Raw genomic sequence first — 25,604 nt, forward strand, 5'->3', positions numbered from 1 at the left:
AAGCACATCATGGTGCTCTTACTCTTATTCCCATTCTCTTTTATCCTTGTTCAACATTGTTATAAAATTTCAACACTACCATCAGAGATAATGCCAGGAACCATGAGAACCTTCTGAGTTTTGAAGGGGCTTCCCCAGCCCATAAATCTGCTTAAACAGTGTTTCTATACACGCATACATGCAAAAAAAGTAAAATGGAACAATCTAAAAAAATATGCCTTAACATACAAATATTACTTTGCAATTTTATATTATGCATTCTGTGATTGCTTAAATAACTGACGGACTCAGATCAATTCTATAGAAAACAAGGAATCAAAAAAAGTAAGATAAGATTATAATTTGAATTAGTGGGCATATAAATATTCCTAAAAAACATATCAATAGTTATAGATTTTCAAGTTGATTTTATTGAAAGGATAAAAAACTGCCGTGGTTTATTTAATTCTGGCATTTAAAATCACCCCTAAGAAAAGCTTGCCAGTTTGCAAAGGGAATTCCAGACAGACACGGCAGGTTATTTACAAAAATTAATGTTAATTTTCTCTATTTCCTCAAGTAGCTACATGTATACACTTTAGAGAACCCTATATACAATGATTAACTAAGTTATTACATTTCAAAAATCAGAATGAAAGTATTAAAGCAACATTAAAGAACCTTCAAAATAACTAAATTATTGTAGTAGGCACTGTTCATTGCATTCTGTTTTGCCCTTTCATTTTGCTCTACTTACCTTTTTACCACAGACTTACTGTTTTTACCACGGAGTAGATAGAGTAAAAAAGAGTAAGTTTAAACACAACAATAACCACTCAATCGAATTTCTGGTTTTTACCTTTAGACCCCTTAGAGTACTACAGCCACGTACACACTAACACAAAGCCAAAGCCATTATACTCCAAACATATATGAAATGCTACCTCTTAACAAAAAAATCTGATCTACATCATTTGAAAGAAAAAAGATGAGGTTTTATTTATTTTGCAAAATACATATTTTTCTTTCTGAAAAACAGGAGTGTTCTTCACTTGAAAAAAAATCACGAGGTTTTTTTTATCAGTACATGATGAAAATGATTTGAAAGTGACTTACTGATGTAGTATTCTTGCACAATGCTTGTGTAACCATATATGGCAGAATATCCAAAAATAATAATCATAACCACATCTCTGCTGTCCAGCTCTACTATGTGTGCTGAATGACCTTCCACAGCATATTGTTGGCCATGTACAAGTACAGCAGGAGTTCTGGTACTCCATGTTTGACTGTGTATGTTGAAAATCCACAGCTCATCAGTAACATTGCCATTATTTGTTTCAATTTTGCCTCCATACATGTAGATGTCTTCCTGTAAAATTGAAAGAGAGAGAAGATAAAGCAAATATTGGATTACAGAAAGATAACATCTGAACTGCATACTTCTGTGCTGTGTAATATTTCATAACTGAACAACCCGATTTAAATCTTCGCATTTAACTAATACTACATTAACTAGCTCAATATCAGACACTAATCCCAGACAATGATATTTAAACTAAACCAACAATGATAAGGAGACTATTTCTCTGAAAAATAAACCCAGCCATGAAAATGACACCAAAGTGAATCTCAACTGGATTACTTCAAGCAGAAAAACTTTAATTACATGACACTTCTAAGTCATGCTGCAGCATTCTATTAGAAAAAACTAAACAGAAAAGATCTTATATTGTTTCCTTAAGGAACAGTTCACAGAACCAAAACGTGATTTTCCACATGCTCAGTCTATGGGGATTTCATTTAGCATGTGCGCGAGAGAGCACGTTCTCTCTTAATAGCAAAGTAACTTAAATCCTGAGAAACTTCAGAGTCATGAGAGCCCAAAGAAAAGGGACAAAGTGCATATAGCATCCTCTTGGGCACATTTGCTAAAAGTCAAATGCCACAGAGGGGGTACTTTGAGTTCTTTTAAAGGGATGCAAAACAGTTTTCTAGTCCTCATGAACCACATACCACAAACAGCAATGTCATCTGTTTTGATAAACAATGAATTATTTACTTAATTATTGACCGAAAGAAAATTCTACTAAATCTCAAACCAAGGCATACAAAGTCACAGAACAAACTCCAGCTTGTTGGCTTCACAGACTAGCTCAAAGACAATTTATCCTGAGTAGAAAAAACTGCTTCTGGTTCTGAGAATGATACTTAGTCTTCACTAGGACATACCAGAACCACATACAATCTGCATCCCACCTGTATGGTGTTTGTTCAGTTGGCAGTTGTCTTCTGCATACTGCAATGTACTATTCTAGGGTTTACCCTAAATTCAATCTTACCCAGTTAAAAAAAAAAAAAAAAAAAAAAAAAGCAGCAGCAGCTGCAAGCTTAGCACATTTGGCAAAGTTTGGCTTGGCATGGAATACTGAGCCTCAGAAAGAGACTAGAAGATAAAGAAACTACCTAATACAAGAAGTTTGGATCAACCATGCAGTAATTCCAGACTTATTGTACAAGGAGCTGATGGGATCTAAATGGAAATGTAAACTGCATGCTATTATCATCACGCATGTCAAGAAAGATGAACTCAAACTGGCAGGCATGTAAAAAATAGATGATCAGTAGAATAACAGTCTATTTATTCCAGCAAAATAAAGGCCTGAGTGGGTTATAATGCTGTCTATATACCTACGGATGATGGTAAACAACAGAGTCCAGGACCAGATGAAAAACATCTTCATTACTCAGAGATTAGTCAGTAAATGACTGACCAAACTGTCTGACCTGTTTTCAAGAGTACACTTGAAATTTCTGGATGATTTTCAACTATATTTTTATTTGAGACAGGGAAACATTTATTGATTTGGAATTTAAAGTTGCTCCTATGCAGTGATACTCTGTGTTACCGATTAGTTTGAACTGGTGGTGTTTCAACAAAAGATGTTCACATCCTTCAATAGGAATTTGCAGTAGGATTAGATATATATATCTGAAGCCATTCTTTTCCTATGAGATAAAACAACTTTTCAAAGAGCTTAGTGAAGACCCACAAAAGCTGTAAGGAGGCTGTGCATTGATCCAAAGGAATGGATTGAATAAATATTCTTCTTTAAATGACTGTATATGGCTCATTCATTACACTGCCACATCCATCTCAAAAGGCAAATCAGCATCGCTGACATAGTGAACTATTTATTTATTTTTAAATGCAGATAACAGACTACAGAAAGATGGAGCTAATTGGGGAGTTGCAGGTGATGTATAACAGTATTTGAAAAAAAGATTTCTGACACTGAGGAAAGACACTACACAATAAAAGGTGACCTAAAGAGCTGCATGAACTTTGAAATGATTACTCAGCTGACAGTAAGAAAGTCCTCCTCACAGTTCCACTTAAATGATTCAAAGTTCAGATAAAAGAACACTTCTGTGAGGAGCAATCTTTATAAATGACACAGCAGATCCTGTACACAAGACTATTCACAGAGAAAAAGACAAGAAGGTCATGGCAACTGCTTTATCAACAACAAAAACAGATTTAACTAAGCTTCACTCAGGGCTGTTTCTGAGATTAAGAAGCTCCTGGTGCTACTGAAAAACACTTTAAAAGTTAGTGATGATCAGCTGAACATGGAGAACGGCTCACAGACCAAAGTCAGTAGAAGAAATATAGAATAAATAAAAAAAGTTACATGCATAGTTATACAAGACAAAAACTAACACCCTAGGCACCTCACGGTGGACATATATCTGGAAATCCTAATCAGGAAGAGATTGTAGGAAGGATACAAGTGCAAATGGTCCTAAGCAGCCTGAAGATTGTGAAAGAAAAGGAGGAATCCCCTTATAAACTTACACTACCTTTATAATTTACTTACAAACTAAGTATAAATTAAGGTATATGCTAAAGGTGAGGCTTTCTGACAGACACAACACCCAAGTTTCAAGAGTGTTAGTACACAAAAACCACTGACCTTTAAATGAATAAAGCATACTAGATATTTGTTTATTATAAGATAGCATATCATGACAGGAATGAGATGAAAAACCACCAAAGAGTATAAAACTCAGAGTCCTTGTGAAATTAGTGAGGAAAAAGTGTCAAGAATCTGGCCCAGATGAAAGATGTTAAAAGTTATACTGGAGGAGAGGCAAGACAAGAGGCAGACTGTCCAAGGACCAGATAACAAACAACAGGCAGATAAGCACCAAGAAGATACAAGGCCTCCAACACATTCATATTTTAAAGTTTTGATACCTCATGTCAAAAGCAACACTTTTAATCACAGTGGCAGATAATGAAGGTATTTACTCAATAAATTAACCTTGGTCATTTCAGATATATTACTTCACATTAACAGAATTATCTAAGAAGTTACATAAACCTTTAAAAACCTTGTGTTTTTCAATGAAAATGTCATATAAATATTATCATATGCAAACTGAAGTATATAAAACTACACTGTATATTGAACTTGTAATTCAGAGCTCCTGCTCAGCAGGGAATTCCAGCAAAAATGAGAAGTTTCTTGCTGTAAACCAAGCAAGTAGGCAGCTCACTCATTCATGACATTCCCACCTACAAATCACATCAGTTGGTTTCTTGGCAACTGTTCAGGTACAAGGCAACAAAACAGCCAGTATAGCTCCTGTTAGTTTCAATGGCACCAAAACTTCCCAATAGATGTTTCTATTTTCTCAGCTTTTTTCCCTGAGAAAAATATTTCAGTAGAAATTTCTGATGAACCGTAATGACAAAGAAAGATGACAAAATGTATGTGATCTGCAAATAGTTGACTGTGCATATTGGGCAGAGAGGATAAGAGCAGAAGGCAGGAATCGTGAGACCAAAGTCAGGATTTGAACAAAACAGTGAAATCACATTTCTCAAGAGAAGAAGATAATATTCATTTGATCTAGTATTTCTCTTACAGAGTAATGATTGACACACACATTTCAACTAGCCAAAATGGAAACAAGATAATAACTCTACTCTGAGTTCTTCTCCTGTATTTAAGTCACAATTTGGAAAGCCCGGTGGAGGAATTAAGACAATTTAAGGAAGTAAAATACCTCTTCATTTCTTCACCTTATTGATATTATCAGCATCTTTGGGGAATACTTTTTTTTTTTTAATAACCAAATAATTAAAATAAAATTAAATGCCTGGTGGGAGAGGGTAAAAAAGAGGGAGCAAGACTCTTCTTGGTATTACCCAGTGAACAGACAACAGGTGATAGGCACAAACTGGATTACAAGAAATCCAATTTAAATGCAAGAAAAAGTATTTCTTTTTACAGTGAGGTATTCAAAATCCAACTGGAAGAAGTCTGGAGCAACCAGCTGTAGTTGACCCTGCTTTGAGCAGAGAGGCTGATTAAGATGATCTCCAGAGGTCCTTTCCAACCTCAACTATTCTCCATGAAAACAAATTTTTAATACAGGCACATGTCTGGAAACCATCTTCTTTATTTAATTTAATTTTCTATTACAACAATAACAAAAATGATCTATTGTAAGATTATGGACAATATCCAAATTGTAAAAGTAGAAATACTTTTCTTTAAAAGAAAAACAAAAACCAAAACTTTGAATAGTCACTTACTTTGTTTGACTAAATAGATGACTCACAAAAAGCAGAGTTCTGGTAAACAAATGGCAATTGGCTCAGCAGTCTGAACTTTATAATTTGAGGACAAATTTCATTTAGAAGGCAGAAAGAGAATAAAATCTTTCAATGTGCATTTATCCTTAGAGTTAAGTAATTAAGAAAGTCAGGATCTACATGAAAGCACTATTTTCTGCAAAATTAATAAAAGCTCCAAATCCAAAAATAAATCCTCCTTTAAGTGAGTAATCATAAATCAACATAGTGATTTGTGCATTTGAGATTTCATAAAAACTGACAAAGTAAATCACAGAAATTCCGCAAAATAGGTAAATGAATACTTATTTTTAATAGAGGTAAGAAAATAAAAAATTGCAAAAATGACCGGTGATCCAGTATGCTTTACTTCAGCTGTCTCGTGTTCCTGATTTCCAAGGCTGCGTACTTGATAATCCCTGAAAAACCATGCCCCAACAGTATCACCTAGCTTTGGCACAGTAGTTTTAACAAGACTTTAAATGGCTTCGCAGAGGAGCATGTTACAGTGAGAAAACTGAAGCAGAGCAAGAAAGTTACTCAACAAGATCACCAAAAGAGCAAGAAAGAGCACCCACTTGTTTTATAAGCCACAGTCAACAAACTACACAGCAGAACAGTGTTCCTCTTCTAATACTTCACATTGAATCCTGAACAGACAGGTGGCCAAAATCATTAGTTCCTTTGACCTTGGACGGGCTCTCTTCCCTACACCGTACCTCAGTGTTAATATTGATTTTATATTTCATGTGAATGCAGTAATTCAAGACTTTTCTAAAACTTACGTTTTTATTCCTTTAGACTTTGCAATTTTTCTTTTTTCCTAAAAGAACAATACTTATCAGCTGCTCTGACTGTACCTGGGAACACTACGCTGTTATGCAAATCCTGCCTGCTTTCCAAAAGAATCTTATCTGGTAGTTGCCACAAAAAAAGTGTAAAGGAAATGCAAAAGGTGGTAATTTATAATCCATTTCCAATGAATTGGAAGTAAATTAATCATGCAAAACAAAAATTTTGTCATTATTTTAACATTTCTTAACCATATCACGGCTGCACATAAAATTTCTCTCTCAGGAAGAAGTTTTCTGCCTTAATTCTTACATAAGTCCAATCTGTTCCTGAAAATTTGGCCAAAGAAATGCCACTCACAAATGACATGAAGAACAGTCATTCTCCATTTTCCTGAAACAAGACTACCAGTCTGGTTTCCTCCCTTAGACTGTACCCGTGCATTATTATATCAATTAACTTTATGTAAATTAACAGGACTCAAAAGTTCATCAGAACTTTTGTTCTCTATGCTTACCTGAAATTTCTAAAAGTTTAGTCAAAGCTGTACATCAATAAGAAATTTCTGAAATTTCTTGTCAAGCAAAATATAAGTAAGACTCAAAAAAAGTTATCTGGCAATAACTCATCCATCAGAAGCCTGTTTTCTGCATTCAATACATGCCACCTGGTTTAGGATTGTCTAATACCTCCTCTTCCTTTCCCCAGACCATTACCTCCTTTAATATGGCAACAACATCAAAAACATTCTTTTATGTGTTATATCGAAAGAAAAGAAATGAATAATCAACATCCCCACTCGATCCCATAATCCTCCCATTAGATCAGGACTGACAGACTGGAAACCAGTCTTCACTTAACTCTTCTTCCTGCAGCATGCGTTGTCATTCTCAGCTTATTGTGGAACTATATCCTCACTGAATAAGAATCTGAACAAGAGGAGGAGCATGTTATAACCTAAGCTTCCCAACAAGACCAAATTCAAGGTCAAGACAGTACATACTGCAGCAATTTGTATGTCAGGAGGTTAGCGTAATCAAGACTGCTGTCACTTTATTTCTTCATTATTTTTACAGGTTTCCACATTGTTGCTGGCTACAATTAAAGGTATTATTCTATTATTCAATTAAGTTGGCTCCTATATATTTTAAAGGCCCATAACTTTTTTCCTGGACCACAAAATATAGGACAGGAAAATAAGGTAGTGTGCTTTTGGGGAAAAAAAAAAAAAAAAAAGAAATACCCAAAATTTGAAGCGTACTTGTTTGCATGAACATTTCTACATTTACAGAAGACTAGGCTGAAGAAAAGCATGCAAATAAAACTATGTGAACAGAGCTTTAAAACTGCTGAAGGTATAAGCTGGAATTTTAGCAGAGATGTTGGTCTGATCTTTTGTACATTTAATATTTGGATTAAACATATTGGAAGGAAGGAATGAGTAATGGAGACTGCATAGAAAAGTATTAACTAGGCATCTGTTTTCAGATCTGCTAGACATAAAACCTGATCATGCTTAGACTTTGACTTTCAAACCTATTGGAATATAATGTTGAAAACAAGGGAGGAAAAATATCACACTTATGTAAAGGAACCAATCTCTTGATAAGTAAGGTCCACTTAATTGAAGAGGAACTCTGAATATGCTTTTGTCTAGACTACATGTAATAAGTGTATGACAGCTCATCTAGCATACTTCTCATATACTTCTGAGGTCTGCAGATCAGAATGAGAAAGCAAGTTGTGCATAAGATATAATTTTAAGTCATAAAATAATAAAACTATGCAACTTTGTGGTACAACATGCTAATAATTAATAATTAGAAAAGACTTTTACATCCCTAGTGCTGTTCCAAATTATACTACAATAGCTAACAAAACCAGGCATATAAAATAATAACAAACCAATTGACGAAAGATTTTGTCTCACTCATATTAAAGCAGAAAAAGTTTTTACTCTGTTTTTGTTTTGTTAACACTAGCTTTTGACTAGACTAATAAAAAATACCAGAAGAGATATACAGACTCAACATCAGTTGATTTGGAAAAGGAATCAAAACAGTTACCCTTTTTTAATAAAGCTTTAAAATCGGAAATAACATGCATAAAACTCAAATGAGTCAAATTAAATCTGACTATGTATAAAATGGTCTGTATACTGGAAAACTTACCTACGATTGCTACTATGTTAAGCTGCCTGTTTGCTTCACTCCTATTGCCAGTCTCAAAGGAAACAAATCTCAATGCCCAGTCATCCTTCCACTGTCTTGGGACCAGTAGCAACAGTTTAATTGCGAGGTCAAATTCTGTGATACAGCCACAAGCTCACTACTAAGTAAACTCGCAGACGTGACCATATAGTCACCCCATATGCAACTCCCTTTCTACTTTATTCCAGGGATCTAGTATTTTTCAATTTACTCTCTAACTCCTTATCTAGTCACTGTTTATCAAAGCTGTATGTACCTACTTTAAAAACCTCACAAGCCATTTTCTCCCGTTTCTTTATAATCCTATTATTTATATGAATTATTTCAAAGTATGTTTATATTTTTCAGTATTAAGGTGCCAGGAACTATATATAATCTTTGAGATCCAGGAGAACCAATTGCTAACAGATATAGGTAGCACCTTTCCAATAACTAGTCTGAAGAGGCACGGAAGGTAATACTATCTAACAGTTTAGTTGGTCTGAAAGCAAGAACACTTTTATATTCTCTCCTCTATAAATGCATAAAAAGTCTTAGTCACTTGTTACAACTATACATCAGTAGGAGCCTTCTGATCTTTTTTTCTTCAGAATAAAGAAGTACAGTACTTCAATTTTAACTAAAGAAGCTTTCTGAGGGAAATGGGCACAGTAACTTATTTCATTCTCCACAGAGTCAATTATATAGCTTCAATTTACCTTGCACCACAATCAGGCAATACTAGATCTGTGCTCTCACTCCGGTCTAGCGCTAGGCTTTGAAATCTCAGGAGCTCAAGTCAGAAACTTAATCTAATTTCTTCTCTGTGGATATTTTTTCTCTCAACTATAAAGGAAACATTTCACAATGACTAGTACACAGCTCAAAACACAGCTCAAAGCTGCCATCTCTAGGTATTATATTCTAGCATTCTTCACACTAAATTATTTTTCTGTTTTTTCAAGAGACTGAACACCTGAAAGGAAAAACATCAAAAGTTTATCCTAACAAGTTAATTTAAGAACTTATTTCAAAAGGATGTACCTTTTCACTTGAAATTTCAGCTTACATGATCAGCTCCTTTTGGCCCATGTAATTTTTGACATTTGACATAATCACTAGTACAAGCAATATATTAATTATTTGACATGAGTGGTGCTGTGTTCATTATTAGTGAATTCTAATTACTAATTAACATGTGTCTTTGACAACAGCAACAGCTTCTTCACTACGCACTTGCTTGTAGCTTTCATTAATATTAACAAGAGTTGCATTTCCTCACTGAGATCCAAAAAGGTCTCTGAATTAACACAGGTCTATTATATTCAATATTTGCTGGTAGGAGTATTTCTCAAATGGTTACCCTTTAGTCTGGAATATCTCAAGAAAATAGTAGCACTGTCAAATAAAAAGGTTAAATGATATTTTAAGCCTTTATTCTGAACTGCTAAATGATACATCACTTAAATGTTTCCCAAGTAAAAGGTTCACATTCTACAAGAACTGTAATAATCAAAGATACCAGTCAGAAAGATCTGACCTTTCAAAGAACACATAATATATCAGTAATGAATCAGGGAAGTGACGAGAAGAAAAGCAATTTTTGAGTTGATGTTGGGGCATGCACAGAATCTAGTTCATATTACTACTGAAAAACACCTTTACAATATTAATCATGGCAGGTACAGATTCAACATCTCTGGAAGAGCAACAGATGCCAGGAAAAAAAAAATTAAAAAAATCCACCCACTCCAACAATTCTGCTTAACTTCAAAAGGAGCACTATATAAAAGGAAGAGTGATCATAAAGAGAAACTAAAAGGTACAACTAAAAGGATAAAATCTGTAATGACAATATGAAGACAGTTTAAGGACATCTGGTCAGATCACGTGAATACTTCCCACTTAAAAAAAAAAACCCCAACATTTCCCATAACAAATAACAAAATAAAGCAAGCTTTACTTAACAGGATGATAATGGAGACTGTTAGAAGAAAAAATATACTTCAAAAAAAAAAAAGGTTCAAAAACTCTAGTAGATTAAAACACAGAGACATATAAAGGCAAGACATGAAATAGTTCAATGAGCTGCCTGCAAAATTATAAAGTCCTAATACATCATTTTTCAAATGCATTAGAAATACAGCCAACTAGATAATATGTGGTGCCAACAGACAGTCTGAAGGAGTATTCTGAAAAGATAAAGCCATAACAATAAGATGAAGTTTATTTTCCCATGTGAGTTCTTCATGGTAGACTTTACAGCTATTTCCACAGCAGAAATTAATACACAATTTATAGTAAAAAAAAAAACAAACCCACCCAAAACACAAAACTGACAAAATAATCAGCAACAAGTCACCAGGATCAGTTCTGAAGGAATTTAAGAACAAAACAGCTGACCCTGTCCGTAGTGTGTAACTCCCTCCTTAGAAATATGTCAGTACCAAGAGACTGAAAAGCAACAGATAGAAAGGACGGAATTCAGTGAACGCATGGCTAAGACAGACAGACTGAGGAAAAGTCTAACAGCTTTTGAAAACAGAAGTTATATCTTGCATATCATTGGATTTTCCTGAAGGAATCACAGGTCTGGTTGATACAGTTACGTGGAATTTCCAAAAGATGCTTGATAATGTTCTTCATGCGTTAAAGCAACTAAGCTGCTCTGGGGTGAGCAAGGCAAATAACACAAGGGTAAATAACTAAATAAAGACAACTTTGGAAAAACAATGCTCACTTCTTAAATGAGTAGAGATCATTAGTGGTGTCCCACAGAGACCTACAATTGAGATTTGTTTTTTCAACATACTTAAACACAATCTGGCACAGGGATGAATGGAAAAATAACTTTTTTTTTTGACAATACTATGTTACTTAAAATAACTGAGACAATGGTCAAAAGCAAAGAATTGCAGAAGAATCTCGTAATGTTGAATGTGCAATAAAAGGATAAATAAAAGTACTCATAGATAAGCATGAAGTGATGCATAAGAATAAAAAACAATTTTAAGTCTGTATATACGGTGGTGGGTTTTGAATTGACTAGAATGAGATCTTAAGGTTATAACTGATAGTTCTGTGAAAATATCAGTTCAAACCCAACAGCAGATTTTCAAAAAGCTAAAATACGATTAAGAATAAGAAAAAATTAGACCATTAATTCTATAACATCAATCTCTGAGGTAGTAATACACTACAGAATCTGATTCCCCCTTATCTTAGAAGGGATGTAACAGAACTAGAAGAGGTAGAGGCAATGACACAATGTTATCTGAAGTATGAAATAGCTTCCTTCTAGAGGAAAGGGGGGTTGATATGGAGACCAGTGCCATTTAACATCTTTGTTAGTGACATGGACAGTGGGCTTGAGTCCCCTCTCAGCAAGTTTCCCGACAACACCAAGCTGTGTGGTGCGGTCAACATGCTGGAGGGAAGGGATGCCATCCAGAGGGACCTTGATAGGCTTGAGAGGGGGGCCTGTGCAAACCTCATGAAGTTCAACAAGGCCAAGTGCAAGGTCCTGCACATCAGTCAAGGCAATCCCAAGCACAAATACAGGCTGGCTGGAGAATGGATTGAGAGCAGCCCTGAGGAGAAGGATGTGGGGGTGTTGGTGGACGAACAGCTCAACATGAGCCGGCAGTGTGCGCTTGCAGCCAGAAAGCTAACCGTATCCTGGGCTGTGTCAAAAACAGCGTGACCAGAGGTTGAGGGAGGGGATTCTGCCCCTCTGCTCTGCTCTCGTGAGACCCCACCTGGTATACTGTGTCCAGCTCTGGAGGCCCCACTATGAGATAGACATTGAGCTGTTGGAGCGAGTCCAGAGGAGGCCATGAAGATGATCAGAGAGCTGGAGCACCTCTCCTATGAAAGGAGGCCGAGAGAGTTGGGGTTGTTCAACCTGGATAAGCGAAGGCTCCAGGGAGACCTTACAGCAGCCTTCCAGTACCTGGAGGGGCCTACAGGAAAGATGGGGAGGGACTGTTTATCAAGGAGTGTAGTGATAGGACAAGAGGCGATGGCCTTAAACTGAAGGGGGGAAGATTTAGATATTAGGAAGAAATTCTTCCCTGTGAGGGTGGTGAGGCACTGGAACAGGTTGCCCAGAGAAGCTGTGGGTGCCTCATCCCTGGAAGTATTCAAGGCCAGGTTGCACGGGGCTTTGGGCAACCTGGTCTAGTGGAGGGGCTGGAACTAGATGATCTCTGAGGTCCCTTTCAACCCAAAGCAAGGAGGTTTCTGCATGAAAAAGAAATCATGGAGAGAGGATATGATAGACTTACTTAAAAAAAAAAAAAATCATGAGTGATACAAAGAAAATAAATGGAAAACAGTATAAGACATAGGGATGATCAAAATTAAACTATCTAGTACCAGTTTCCCAAAAAGTGTTTTTTCTTCACAAAATACACTGGAATTCTTAGGCACAGGATAGTTTCAATGTTAAAATAAGTATATGGTCCGAAAATGTGGAAAAAAATAAAAAGCATGGATTCATAATCTTTCCACAAAAATACTATCCTATCTTAGAAAATCTCAGCTGCTGACTAGGACAGTGTTCTGAGGAAGCTTCTATATGTTCTTGTCATTTTTTCTTATATTCTTCCCTAGGCATTCGCTGTTACCCATTATTCAAGACATGTTACCAGGTTAGATGAACGCTCTGGTCTGACTTGATACAATCTTTTTTGTTCTTCCCTACTGGATATGTCTTACACAAACAACTGAAAATTTGGGATATAAATTCTGTATTTCTCTGTCCCAGTTAACAAGTTTGCCATTATTTGTACAATGCTAAATTATGCACTGCATTCACTTTTGGTCCTTTATATTTTGGAGACTTGACTAACACTACCCAAAAATTAAGGAATTAACAAAAGGAAATTTATGGGTTTTTTAATTAAGATCATCTCTGTCTCTATATTCTATTAGTACAAAGAATCCTTTTTTCTCTTTTTTTATGTGAAATCAGCCTTTAAAAGTGCTTTCAACAAAGCAGCATGCAGACTACATGATACAAGCAGAAGCAAAACTTCCAATAGCTCATATTTATTTGAGCTGAGAGTAAAACGATACTATAGAACAACAGTTTGTGTTTTAACACTGATCTGATTCTTTACTAAGAAAAATAAAACAAAAATCTATTTCTTACTGTCATGGCCTTTAGGTCCTTAACAAGCCTAAATGGCCCTGACCAGCCTCGTGCGGGGCTCAGCCATGGACACCCAGTCCCTGACAGCTTGCGATCCTGGCTCCTGAATGGACCTGAGCCTGTGCTGTAGGTAGCTTGTCTCCTGGATGCATCCCTCAGGCACACATTGCAGCCTTCTCTCCAGTCCTGCCTCTGGCCTCGTCTCCTTTTGCTCCTGACTGGACTCCCTGGATAGTCCCTGGACCTGGGGCATCACTTCTCACATCCAGGGAAGTCAAAGGACCCTGCTACCAGCAGCCAGCTCTGACTGCTGGGCTCAGACCCATCTGCTGGGCTCAGCCTCTGGGCATGGTGCCTGGTCAACGAGGGCACTGCCCATGCTGAGTCACCCTTGTCTCCAGGCTCACATTCCCTTACCGCAGTTCCAATTATATTAGCTCCCTTTTATTGGTGGGTTTAGCTTTGAGGGGTTATGGTTAGCTAATAAGTGACTTGGATGTATTGCACAATTTTTGGAAAAAGATTGTACAAGTACTGAAGACGACACTAATACAAAATGCTTAGGGACTAGAAATTAAATTATCCTCAAAAATCTATGTTCATGATGAATCATTTCAAGATCACTAACAGCACACACAAAGAAATTAATTAAATAGGATGCTGAAGAGTCCAAACCTGATATAAAGCAAGAGTGTGTCCATATCTCTGGAGTGGCCCTTTGGATACAGGTACTACGTTCCATATACTGCTTTCCAAATTGTAGCTAGAAGAGAAATAGAAAAAGTAAACATTTTCTACCTGCAGAGAAATAGGGACTCTTGTATGTTTGAACTAACTTCTGTTTGGCAAAATGTGCATGCTTGATCAGTCACTGTTGTTTACCAATGTGGTAATTCGTTAGCAGCAGTTAGTACACAACAGTGATAGTGTACTAAAAGCTCATCAATGAAAACAGGGGCAGCTCTTTCAGGGACCCATCAACAATCTCAGAAAATAGGACTATCTCAGAAAATCACCAGACTTACAAGAAAGTTATGAAACTAGATTGCTAAGCTCACTGTTATCAGTCACATTAAAAAAAAAAAAAAAAAAAAACACAACCCACACAAACAAACCCAACACACAAACAACAAACACCCAAAAGAAAACCCCAAACACTAAACTGCTTATGCCACATTCTTTTGCACTACTTTGAAAATTTATTGTTGCGCTCCCCCTCAGCTGTATTGTTGATTTTAATTTCCATTAAATTTTAATTAGCAATTAATCCATTAATGGATTAAAACACAACAAGATGGAAGAGAGGCAAAAAATAAGGCGACAGAGGTAGAAAAGGAAATCACCAAAGATAGTGGGATTTGTTTTGGATGATTGCAAATGTGTGGAACAAAACAAGAGGTAGACAAAAATAGAGTAAACATGCTAATAAACATATCCTAATACTTGCATTTACCACATTTAGGGCCTGTATGTATATACAAGTCACCATACAAACTCTCACAAACATGAAGAAGTGAAATATGGATGACCTGTCTGACCCTACTGGCAGGGCACCAACAAGCTAAGTACATGCATTAAATACAAGTCTCCTATAATTATAAATTAGCTTCAATAATAGCATTCGAGATTTACTATCTGAAAATATCAGCCCGTGGATTTCTTTTACTGCTTTATCACTGCAAACATTTTTATGCTTTGCAGCAAAGTATAATGGCAGTTTTCACAAAACTGAAGAAGTTACACGTTAGTATCACAAAGAGATCAATATTACACATATTTTAACTTTTTTTACATCATAAGAAAATTGCAAGCAGAAAATAACACCATTAATAAAGAATCTAAAAACATATAAAACTTTCAGCTAATTGCAGGATAGAGGCTACCTCCCTGGTAAGATCCGTTTTCATTAAGCCACATCAGAAGGGACATCACAAAGGAGAAATCACTTACTTCAACACCATTTGGAATGAACTGTAGTTAAAAGTGTATCCACCAATCACCCACATAAATTTCCCATGTAGGACTGCCTTATGGGAAGCCCGACCCACAGAAGGGCTGAAGGGCTTTACATTTGGTAGAATCCAGTAAGACTCCGTGGAAGGAACGTTCAAAGAACAATCTGGACCTGTTTTGTAAACAAATGTGCAATTTGTACAATCTGTTAGACAGGGATGTTAAAGCCAATAAAGCAGAAACAAGGGAGGCTTAATTACAGATGTCAGGATTGCTCATTCTGATAAAATACAGTATACACTTTTATGTTTAACAGATGCTCAATAAAAAAAACTGACAACAAGGGGTGTCAGTCAAATTGAATGTGTTAGATTAGCTCAAATAATAATGATACATTTCTGCATTCTTCTCAGAAAACATACTGTATGAGTCACAAATTGAAAAAAGGCATAATGCATCATATTTTTAGACTCTGTATAGGTCTAAAATGTGTAGCACAGTATACACTGCATGTTACCTCTGGAGAAAAACTATACTGCATTTGAACTAACCAGAGTAAGCTTATATCAATGCAAACAAAGGCAATTACTGGAGGGCAGAAAGAGTAGGATCAGGTTTGAAGAACTACAGAACAAGTTGTTGTGTGACTACATGAAAGAGCAACAAAATTACACATTAAATTCAATATAGGTAAATTTAAAACTATGTAAGCTATGTTCCAGCTTGACTAAAAAGAAAATAGTCTCTCAGCTAACCACCACTAGTCAGTAGTAAAGTCTCATTTTAAGATAACTCATGAAAATATCTCCTCAACACTCAGCAATGGTCAAAAAATCAAGTCATATGTTAGGAACAGAGAACACCATTACTCCACTGTACAAATCAGTGGTTTGCCTACACTTAGAAAACTCAAAAAGAAGATAGGGCTGAAGAGACGTTTACAGAAGAGTAATATGGATGTTCAAAGGAATTGAATGGCTTCTGTAACAGGAACTAATGAGTTGGCTAAGACTTTTTCACTTGGAAAAAAAATAAATTTGGAAGTTAATGATAAAAGTCTATAAAATAAGTGACATACAGGGTGGATATGAAGAGTCTACATTCTCTTTGAATAGAAGAACTGAGATTCATCAAATGGAGGCTGAAAGAAGCCACATTCAAAACAAGGGGAGGTAGTTCTTCATGCAAAAAAGTATCCAATCTCCTTGGCAAGGACCCCTGACAAAAAGCTGTGGCTGCAAAGGTTTACACTGAGTCAAGGAGAGACTGGACAAGCATTTAGAAGAGATCGCTGCTGACATTTACTGAATAAAGTGATTTACATCAAGCTCGTAATTACAGTAACCTTGGGGGCGGGAGGGGGGAATTATATTTTTCCAATGTGTATTACCATTTTCAGGGCAACTTGTCACAATTACTTCTTATGCACAACAACCAGGCAAATAATCTGTAGCTAACCAGTTGTTGACTTTTCCTTGTACTCTATAGAAGAATGATGTCCACTTGTATCCAAATTATCTTCCATTTGTTAAATGATGTAGACACTCAACTGCCATTGTTCATTACGCCTTCTACCCAGAAAAGATTAATGGTATTTGAATGAGGTCTAATGAGAGTATGAACAATTCAGTATATTTTTTCTTAAGCATTAATAATAGATACTGTAATAGAATTGTAACCTCAGCAAGATTCTGATTTGGTAAATCACTGGAGGAAACACTTAATTTGAATCTAAAAGTGCTTAAAAATAAACAATTTATTAAGTATTCTTTGATCAGGGAAGAGCTTAGAATTATGAAAACGGTGCCTCCAGTCAGAAAACGAAAACACATTTATGCCTTTCATCACTTCTGCCGTCCTTGCACAGAAATGTAGTGGTCAACAGTGTCCCCTAGTGGCAAATCATGAATACAACCCACAAACCACTCGCATGCCCATTGACTTGAGATTTTCATTTCTGGAGACAGGGAACCGCAAGAATTCACAGAGCAAATAGAAATATACTTAGATTACATTGACTGTATTAAAATGAGGACAAGCAAAAACTTTGTATACAAAGTTAACAATGTAAAAAACTTAACAATATAGTTAACCAGATCAGTGATTGAAAGAACGTCATAGCTAATTTTTCTACAACATCAGTGCTTCATTGCTGGTCTACACTGAACAGGAAAGGTGAGATAGAAAGGAGAAACACCATGTACCTAGGTCTTGTTCTGGCATGGAGGAAGGATGCATTCTAAGCAGACACACCTGAACTCAGGAGCTTGAAAGCAGCAGGTTTTCTTCAAAGAACATGATACCCCGTGCATGACGCACACATGCATTAAAGTGACATCAGTTGACACTGCCACCAGAAGAGGCACCCCTGGCCTCCTCTCACTGCTCATTCTTCAGCTATCATTGCTACTGGCACCAGTTTTCACATGGCTGCACCATGACCCAGATGAGAGAATGCATCCAGGTTAAAACTTGCTTTTATTTTTAGCCATGTTTCACTTTGCCCACATGCACACATAGTTGTGCCAATGCAAGTAATATCACATGGCCAGGACTGCCTCTTCAGTGAAAGCATAAAACTTTCATGGAGTTATCACAGGATGTATCAATCAGTACAAAAATGGAAGATATAGTTGAAAAAGCCCAAAGCAATAGAATAATACTGACTTCTACTGAAGCATCATTTAAAAAGCAAATGCTTATGTGTGGCTATTGCCTTATACAGGCAAGGTAAATGTAGGACTTAGAAGTATCATTTACAGATTTTCCTACTTAATTACATATACCATGAAACATCACCATTATTTCAGCATAAATATGTTTTCGGGAACATCACACGCCTTTTGTGCAACAGAGAGCACTACAGCTGCAGAACAAAGATAATGAAAAATAGGGTTTATTATTTTCTATGCAAATATGATTTTTCTCCATTTATTTAAAATTGGATTTCTTTCTTATCTTCCTAATGTGTCACTCAATTCAATAAAAAAAAAAAAAGCTTTAAAAACAGCAAACAACTTTATAAACCTGAATTGGAAGTCAATTACATTATCCTCCAAAGGTAGGAAAAAATTCTATAGGTTTAAAAAAGTGATTTACCCACACAACAGAAGAGAAGGAATCTAATTTCTATTTATTGAGGAGTTTCATGAACTGCCAAAGTAACAATCTGTTCCAGTAGTTCAAGTCATAAGATCAATTTCCACCTAATGAGAAAACATCATCTACTGTCTTCAACCCTAATCTTTTCCGTTGGGATCATGGCGGGGAAAAAAACAGAAGTATTGATGTGTTGAATATAAATGTCACAGTCCTGTTTTTCATGCAATCTAATCAAAGCATTTAAATAAAGTATTTGTTGTTATTTTCCCATATTTTGTTTTATATCTGATCATTTGAGTTGAGAATCATTGCTTTAACATAATTTTTCAACTACCACAAATGCAAACCAAATATCACTATTCTCAAGTACCCAATAAAATCTTCATATGATAATGAATTTAAGATTATGAAAAACATTTTTGAGAAAAGAGCATATATCTGAATATACTTTCAATAAAATTTGTACTGGAAGTTTTTCAAAGCAGTATATCATTTTTCTCACAGGCCAGTGATGAGGTACTAACTGCATAAAAATACAAAGTTGCTTTGTAAATGAAAAGATAAATGTTCAAGAATGGCTCATCAGCATTCTAATAGTAGGTACATTCATGTATCCCTACACTGCCACTGCACAGCTCCGCAACATCCATAGGGGATGTAATTATTTCCCCTCTCCTGCAAAACAGTCTCACTCCAAATGAGACTTAATGGTAGACAGAGAGATCCTGGACAGGTTTCCAGTGAGAGCAGCATGGTAACAAGCTGTGCCAGGACTCAGCCTCCTCCATGAATGAAACAGTCAGAAATCCTAATGCACACAAGCTGATGCAGTTCTTGAAATGCCATCTGGTTGCTATTATTCAGTCCCATTTCTTTCCTCAGCCAGGAAGAGTGGATCATCCAAGAGCGATCTGGCCTTGATGAATCCGCAGGGTCAGTCTGAGCAGGCAAGCCAAGGGCTGCACTTCGCTTGGTGCGTGCTACTCCACAGCGCTCGTAACTGCTCGACTTCAGGTCTCAAACTCCAGATCAGCTAGGGCAGTACAGCAGAATGAGGCTTGATGCCATGGCAGGCTTTGCAGGAAGCACAGTGCATGGAAAGCTTTCCTAGTCCCTCGTGACCAAGCACAAGTATACTCTTCGGTAGATGGTGCGTGAGATTTGTCATCTTAATATTAAACAAAAAAAGTGTTTTGTTTCTTAGTCTCTAAAAGAAACAGGGACTTTTCAGATTAGCAGCAGCTGTCAGTACCCATTGGACTAGAGATTTTGAGACTCCATGCTAATGCCAGCAGGATATCAAGCTCTAATATCTATGCTAACAACTTTTAGAAACCTTCACAGCACTAGTAGTCAAAAGCCTCCTTTCGATTTTCAAACTAGATGCATTGATGGCCAGTTTACCCCAATTTTTCTTCTACCAGTGTTGATATCACTGAGAGCTGGTCTGTCTATATGCCCCCCAACTGTTTATAAACAGCAACACTATTCCCTCACAGCCTTCATTTTACTTGTTTAAACAAACCATGCTCTGTTAGTACCTTCCATAGCCCTGACCATCCTCACAGTTCTCCCTCTCAGCCTGTTTCAGTTTGTATTCATAAAAGTGTAGTAACAAAAAATGAAGTACAGTACTAAAGTTTTCATATATTTAATTGTAGATTCTGTGACTGATCATCCTACTAATGCACTTGACACTTTACAGCCCATAGTTTGTAGAATACATAAAATTAAGAATATTAATTAGTTCATATTGTAATTGAGATAGACAAGCAAGTTTTCTCCCATGTCACCTTTCACACTTCAATCCGAGATTATAAAACTAATTAGTAATACTCTTAGTCCCTAAATGTATGAATTTACAATTCATACTGAAATAATTACAGCCCACACATTACTCTAACCCTTTTTTTCAGGATATTCTGGTCCTCCTTTATATTTAAAGTAACTCCCACCTTTGTATTACCAGATTTCATTAGCAGTCTTATGAGTAGATTATAAAAATTATGTAACGAGATCAGTCCCAAGATCAGTCTCTAAGTAGTACTGATATATTTCCATCCTAAGTTACTTGTTCAGCACACCCACTCACATTTCACAATTAAGAAGCTGTGTCCCTTACTGCTCCTTGATTTCTTCAGTTTCAATCATTGAAATACTGAGGTTCAGATAAAATATATTGCATTTTCTTGTCACTTTTCTTACAAATTATTTTAGTATGAACTACATTGATAAATCCACATTTCAACTGTTTCACTATTCAATCACACCATGTTTAATTATTACTTTCCTCAATTATGGTCTACAATTTTACACACTGCTGAAAAACAAGCTAAAAAGTTCTGAACTGCCTGAATCACTTTCTTCCTATTCTTTAAGAAAGGTGCTACAGATAACGAACTGAATCTACTGTTTTCCTTTATCAGGGAAATCAGCACTATCTATACCCTTCTTGTGCTCAAGACACAGTATTGCATTTGTTCATTAGTTTAATCAAGTGTTTGCATGTTCTACGTTGCTACATTTATGTGAATGCATTTCAATGTATATTTAGAAGGTCACAGATTTATTTTAAATTTATTCCATTTTTTTTTTATTAAAACTCACAAATAGTAGAGGACTCCCTTCCTAAATCTCTGCCTAATCGCGCATACAGAGTATTATCAGCTGCTTTAATGTGGCCAACCATTTATTGAAGTGAATCCAATAAGTTCTACTAAACGTGTTTTCACTAATCACCAGATGACACCACAAAAGGTATTTAAAACTGAAGTTGGCTCTTCATTTAACCATGATATTCTTTTTTTGCAATAAGGATACTTAATTTTCTCACACAGAATTTTCAGACAGTAAATTACTAATCATGATACCGGTATTTTGTTTACAAAATGCATGAAGTCCTCCAAGGATGCTTGACAAATTAATAAATTCAATCTGAACATAAAACTGAAGAACATGTTTCCAGTATATATGAAATAACTGTTCAGCCAATTCCTTCCTATGAATTCTGCATACGCAAAGTTTCCTTAGACAACTCACATTGCTATGATATACATAATGAAATTTATAAATATGGAGTCCAGAAATTGGATTTTAATTTAAAATTGGGGGATGAAAGAATTCCTTGGGTTTGTGGTTTTATGTGCATATATGGTATTAATGCACATATATTTAACAGGACATCTCCCAGACTGTAAGACTCCAGTTTCTTTTGACTGATTTGATATTTGGCCAGGAGAAAACCTGAAAGGTAAAATCTAGACAAAGAGGGCATTATCAGAGGGCAGAACAGCTATAAGATACCTGCTTCTAATTCTTTTTCCTTCCAAAAACAGGTTTGTCCAAAGCAAATGTTACATCATAGATCATCTTCTCTGAAAACACATACTTGTATGCTTTCCGTTCAGGAACATTCAGGCACAACAGGCCAAAATTTCAGATCTCAGACCTCTCAGGGTTTGGCACAAGCTCTTTCCACTGCTGCATTTCAGGAGTCGCTGCCTGAGCTCACATCTCAAACCTTTCCATCGGTTTCAATAAACCACCACCACACAAGGACAGCTTTGCTAAATTCTCAGCATCGAGGAATAAGGCAGGCCAAACAAAAGAGTATGACCTCAAAGCCTTCCATTGAAGCAGTGGGAATAAACTCAACTCTAGTTAGTCCCTTCAGGATAATCTAAGTCAAATATAGACACATATTGACATCGTAGTTCTGGTCATACTCAAAACGCTGTTAGAATAAATGTCATAGTAATAAGCAAGGCAAAATACTGACTTTTGCACTGCAGTAGTCACAGTGCTCCTTTTATACTTTCATTGTTTACTTTTCTCCTTACATAAAGGCTCATTTTTCCCTAGAGAGATGTTATAAAATTCAAGTTGCCTGAATTGCTAATAGACATATTTCAAAGTTAATTAGTTTAATTTCAGAATCTGGTCTTCCACTACATCTCTATGTGCTAGGAACAGATTTGTAGTGAGAAACAACTAGCTATACAACATTCCAGAATTTTTACTGGTGTTTTAACTTTGGACTTGATCTGATCCCGAGGACTGAATGCCTGTTTGTGGCTGGTGTGCATTATATGCAACCCTGGAGCTCATCTTCTGGTGTAGTTTCATCTAAAAGGAACACAGTTCCTGTGTTTTCAAACCACCTCACCAAAACACATTACACATGGAGGATCAGATTTGATTCAAAGGTTCCCTATTGATCCTCTTAAAGACTAATGTAAATGCACCTTGTAATTCCTCCCTAGCAGATCCCCTTTTTGCTTGCAGTACTGATGGTTAATGATGAATGTACCAATAAAGTTTCTCTTAAATTCGATAGAATCTACAACTCTTTTTTTCCTGTCTGCACTCATGTTGAATTGACTAAATTGTAACCGTGTCAAACAGCTTTCATCCGTGACAACCTAATACGAAAGGTACCGGCGCCAAGACCATCCCCATATCACACTGAACAAAGGAGAGGACGTATATATATGTGTGTGTGTGTATATATACACACACACACACACATATACAGTGCCTGTGCAGGAGCTCTCAGCAAGGATTCCCACTAAGCATTAGTGGGAATAATAACTCCTTAATCTCCCCATCACAAGATTGTTTCCTAGCGAGCATATCAATTTTGTGGCATGACTTGTGTTCTTGCTCGTATTTACATCCGTCCCTAAAGTGCTGACCCCAAAACTGGGCACTAAAATCCAATGTTATCTCTCAAATGCCTATCGCATTGAAAGGGTCACTTCCTCTCTACTCAAAATTCCTCATGTAAAAATTATTACCTACAGTGATTTGCAAGCCTTCTAACAATCGCTGCTTTCTAAGACAGCTTTTCTTTTGCTGACACAGCCTGCAGCCTTTGTTCCCAGATCACTTTACATCGAGTGATATTAAAACAATTTTCTAAATTAAGACTTTGAACTGGATGATTTATAGCTCTTTAAAATGAAACTATTATCTTCCTTTATTTACCACACAGTGAATCTTGTCATCTTACCTGAAAATTTTATCAGGAAACATTATATGTAATAATCAAGATCTTTTATAAAAATGTTGTTTAACATAAGACAAAAACTGGTCACTGGAAAATTCTCCAATTAAGCACTTGGCCACTGCATATTTCACAGGTAACTATATTTTTAATTCCTTCTATGAAACAGTTTTTAACCTATTTAACATGTGGCAGGCTAGTTATTTCCTTTACTTAGTATTAAATCAAGCTCCTTGAAGAAATCAAAGAACAACTCTATCAACAAGACCTGTAATATCACTTTCAAAAAACATACAACACATTCATAGTAGTTAGCAATACTTTCAGCATCTCCAAAGATAGTCCACTTAACGCTTTTAAAAATGTGGAACTGTTTACAATCCTTCCAGTCATCCTGACTTTTTAAACCCCTTACAGAAGTTAAGTGTTTTGAAATCTCCTCTGCTCACGTTACAGCCTGAGACAATCCAAGACACACTGTTCCTGGTATCAAAGAGAATTTGCTGGCTGTAAACACATATTCGGCAAAAGGTAGCAAGATAACATCTTTCTATAAGTTATCTTTTTCAAGTGCATAAACAGGTCAAACCGTACAAGAGCCACCACTTTTGTCTCAGACGAGTCCCCATCTCTTTGTTATCTGTGCCTAGCAAACAAAAAGAGAGGAAGTTGGTACTTTTAAGACATCTTTTCTTCCTCCCTGAGTTACATCCACAGCCTGTATCAGCAGGCATTGACACATTCTGCTTTAGAATACCAAGACAGATTAGCCAGTAATGGGACAGCGTAATATGATGTAGTACTCATAAAAGGAATCACTTGTCAGGAAAAACTTCAGCCTCCTTTGTGTTGCCTGAATATTTTAAGTTAACCAGATATCTACTAAATACTAAATTTTCTTCCTGTGTGTACTTCTGAAACCAACCATCTCAGAAACATTTAACGTTATTAAACATTATCAGCATTATTAAAAATACTTTTATTCTTAACAAAAAGTACATTTAACAAGTACATTTTTGTTAAATGTACTTTTTTTTAAGAATAAAATTATTAAATTTCTTACCTTCCAAGTCTACAAGTTTTTATTGTCATGGCGTTATTCTGTATTTGTACGACTAGCAGCTGACTGCAAATATCTAAAAGATCCTGCTTCTACAAAATGTGGCTAATAACAAGAGGACCCCACCTTTTCCTCAAAACAATTATTCTATCCCAAAGAATAGTGTTCTCTTTTCCCAGAATATTTGTTTTAAATGTGAAATTTTCTTCAGAGATGCTCCTTCCATAGTATCCACAAGATGTCACTATTGTAAAAGAAAGAAACCCATGTGTTGTAAAATACGAAATACCTTTTTTATGTTCTAAACCATGGATTTGATTTGTTGTCTATCAATTCGGTCCAATGATTATTTTTTTTTAATACAGGAACTAAACATACTCAAAGAAACCAAAAATGTGAAAAAACCAAAACATAAAATTCTCTTAAAAAACTTAGAAATCAAGACCCTATTTTAGCCACTTGGTTTAAATTACCAAACACAAGAAAAACTTGGCAGACAGCAAGAGTAGTAAGAGATAAGTAGAAACATTTATGATTCCAGCATTGCAAATAACCTACATAAAAGATACTGTCAGTTTAGAAACTATAGAGTATATAGATGCAAATAAATAAATAAATAGAACAGAGAAGCAAGTAGTCTCCCACAGAGCTTAAAGAAAGTTTGGTATTGTTTTGTATTTCATAAGGAAAATCAATTATGTATCCAAGCCAGCTCATCTGGC

General features: G+C 36.0%; 1 protein-coding gene across 3 annotated transcripts in view; it reads right to left on the bottom strand.

Moving 5' to 3' along the window:
- Positions 1 to 25,604, bottom strand: part of ATRNL1 (attractin like 1) — a 520,884-nt gene that overhangs the window by 442,474 nt on the left and 52,806 nt on the right. For all 3 annotated transcript variants that reach the window (XM_054832653.1, XM_054832656.1, XM_054832655.1), the window contains 3 exons: positions 15,713 to 15,887; positions 14,438 to 14,525; positions 1,096 to 1,351 (listed from right to left, as the gene is read on the bottom strand). In XM_054832653.1, coding sequence (XP_054688628.1) covers positions 1,096 to 1,351; positions 14,438 to 14,525; positions 15,713 to 15,887 — 519 coding nt within the window. The remainder of the gene's footprint in view (positions 1 to 1,095; positions 1,352 to 14,437; positions 14,526 to 15,712; positions 15,888 to 25,604) is intronic.

The sequence above is a fragment of the Grus americana genome, chromosome 7 (genome assembly GCF_028858705.1).
Source record: "Grus americana isolate bGruAme1 chromosome 7, bGruAme1.mat, whole genome shotgun sequence".
In the NCBI taxonomy this organism is placed as follows: Eukaryota; Metazoa; Chordata; class Aves; order Gruiformes; family Gruidae; genus Grus; species Grus americana.